This window comes from Limulus polyphemus, unplaced genomic scaffold (genome assembly GCF_000517525.1).
Source record: "Limulus polyphemus unplaced genomic scaffold, Limulus_polyphemus-2.1.2 Scaffold3763, whole genome shotgun sequence".
Classification (NCBI taxonomy): Eukaryota; Metazoa; Arthropoda; class Merostomata; order Xiphosura; family Limulidae; genus Limulus; species Limulus polyphemus.
This window is the reverse complement of record NW_013669373.1, coordinates 59,031-61,061: the sequence shown is the minus strand read 5'-3', so window position 1 is coordinate 61,061 and position 2,031 is coordinate 59,031. Positions and strand designations below refer to the sequence as shown.

The window sequence follows — 2,031 nt, the reverse complement described above, 5'->3', positions numbered from 1 at the left end:
TATCACCGATTAGAATTTCTTTTACTATTCATCTTTCTCTCTTTCAGTAATCTGAGATTAGTGATTTTACTAGGGACACATTGAAAAACATAAGTTTTAGTCAAAAGAATAGGGACATGGTAAAGGGTGTTTCAAAATCATATTGTCACGTCTCCGTTTGTTAGTTAATTTTCCGCAAATTTGTTCCGACGAAACTTTAGCGACACAAGTCCTTTCTTAAATAAAACTGGTTTATTCTTTCCGAATATAACTTTGCGGTACACTTAATTTCAACATTCGCACTATAACAAACGCTATAATTCTCAACGAACGTCTCACTTGTTCGACTACAACAATACTCAGTTCAATTACACATTGTTCCGTCACGTTGTGACCGTCTTATATATACCAGACTACCCCCAATCTAGTAATCTCCCGACAATTCAGGAAGGTTCGAGAAGGACGTGGCGTGATATTAGTCACGTGACCTTGCTGACGCAACAATATTATACCATATACATAAACTGGTTTTCCGAAAAATTCGCATTTTCCCCTTCTATCTCTTTCAGCAATATAAGATTGGTGTATGTCTATGTGCAGGACATTGTAAGAATCAATGACCACTGTCCAAAAGAGTTATTTCCTGCAGTGGTGTCGTAAAGAGTAGGCTTGATGAGAGTTTGAGAATGATGTAAGGAATATTTAATGTCTTATGTGTCAGTTTTTGAAATACCCTGTACCACACCCAAACTTTCCTGAATTAAACTTATTTTTCTCAAATGTACCTTGAAACCTAGTTCTCTTGGGACAAGTAATTTTAAGGTATCATAATTTTAAATACTAGGTTTTTCTTATAATCACTTATTTACATACAGTATTATTATTACATATATATTATTATATATACAATATTAAAATATAAAAGCCTAAAATATATTTTTATTTTATTTAGCTCCAGAAATTGTTAATTTTGAGCCTGTTACTCTAGCAACTGATATGTGGAGTGTAGGTGTTATCACATATAATTTGTGAGTATATGCCATTATTCCTCATTTTAGAGTAAGTAACTTAGAACTGAACATAATAATGTAATATTATTAAGAAAATAAATATATACAGTTTAAAAATAGAGAAGAAAGAAATGCTAAAAGAGAACAGAAAAAGGTCTTGGGGTGAAATCATTCTTTTCATTCAGCTCTAGTGGAACATACTTATAATTAAAGTCACAGTATTCACCTTTTCTATTTTGTGTAAAAAAGAAACTTTAAAAAGCTTATATTTTGAACTTAGTTTAGAATTGAAAACAAAACTTACTGTAACTAACATGAAATAATTACCTGGCGGTCTCTTATCGTTTGCTACTTATATATTTTATATGCCACAATCATAGTATAATATTTTGTTTACTGTAACTTGTGAAATTCTGTATTGATGTACCTCTGATAATAGAAGTGGCTAACCTTTAGAAACTTTTTTTTTATTATTATTTATTATATAGTCATTTTTAAGTGTTCACCAAGAAAGAATTTCTAAAGAAACATCTGGAATCAGTTTATCGTTAATTCAGAGTTGCTTAAAAGACTATTAAGAAAGAATAACTGCTCAAATATTCAAAAGCAAATACTGAGTGTTTACTTTTTCTTTAAATTACTGGTTTCTAGCATCCATTTATTTGTTTTGAACTAGCTTAGAGCTGGTAGTAAACAAAGGATTTAAATATAAAGTAGTTTAGACAGATTAAAAACCAAAGGTGCAATCCTATTGAAGTGACTGAATAATTTAAGAACTTTTTCCACATCTGTTATAATTTGGCATGTGAACTTACCTGTGTAATAGTCAGTGATCCTAAAAGGATACATAAAACTGCAAGGAAATTTCTCCTGACATTTCCCCTGATACCTCAGATGAATCTGTTGCTAGTTTTTCCATGTAGGTTTTAAGAATGCAATCAATTCTCACACAAAAAAATATTTTTCAAAAATATTATTGTTACAACATCGAGGTCACCTGACTAGTATCACGCCACGTCATTCTCGAACATTCACGTCTTTT

The 2,031-nt window shown here is 30.9% G+C and overlaps 1 protein-coding gene across 1 annotated transcript in view; it reads left to right on the top strand.

Annotated features, from left to right (window-relative positions):
* Positions 1-2,031, top strand: part of LOC106469997 (death-associated protein kinase 2-like) — a 74,553-nt gene that overhangs the window by 45,480 nt on the left and 27,042 nt on the right. The window contains exon 5 of the mRNA XM_013930516.2: positions 932-1,007. Within this exon, the coding sequence (XP_013785970.2) occupies positions 932-1,007 (76 nt within the window). The remainder of the gene's footprint in view (positions 1-931; positions 1,008-2,031) is intronic.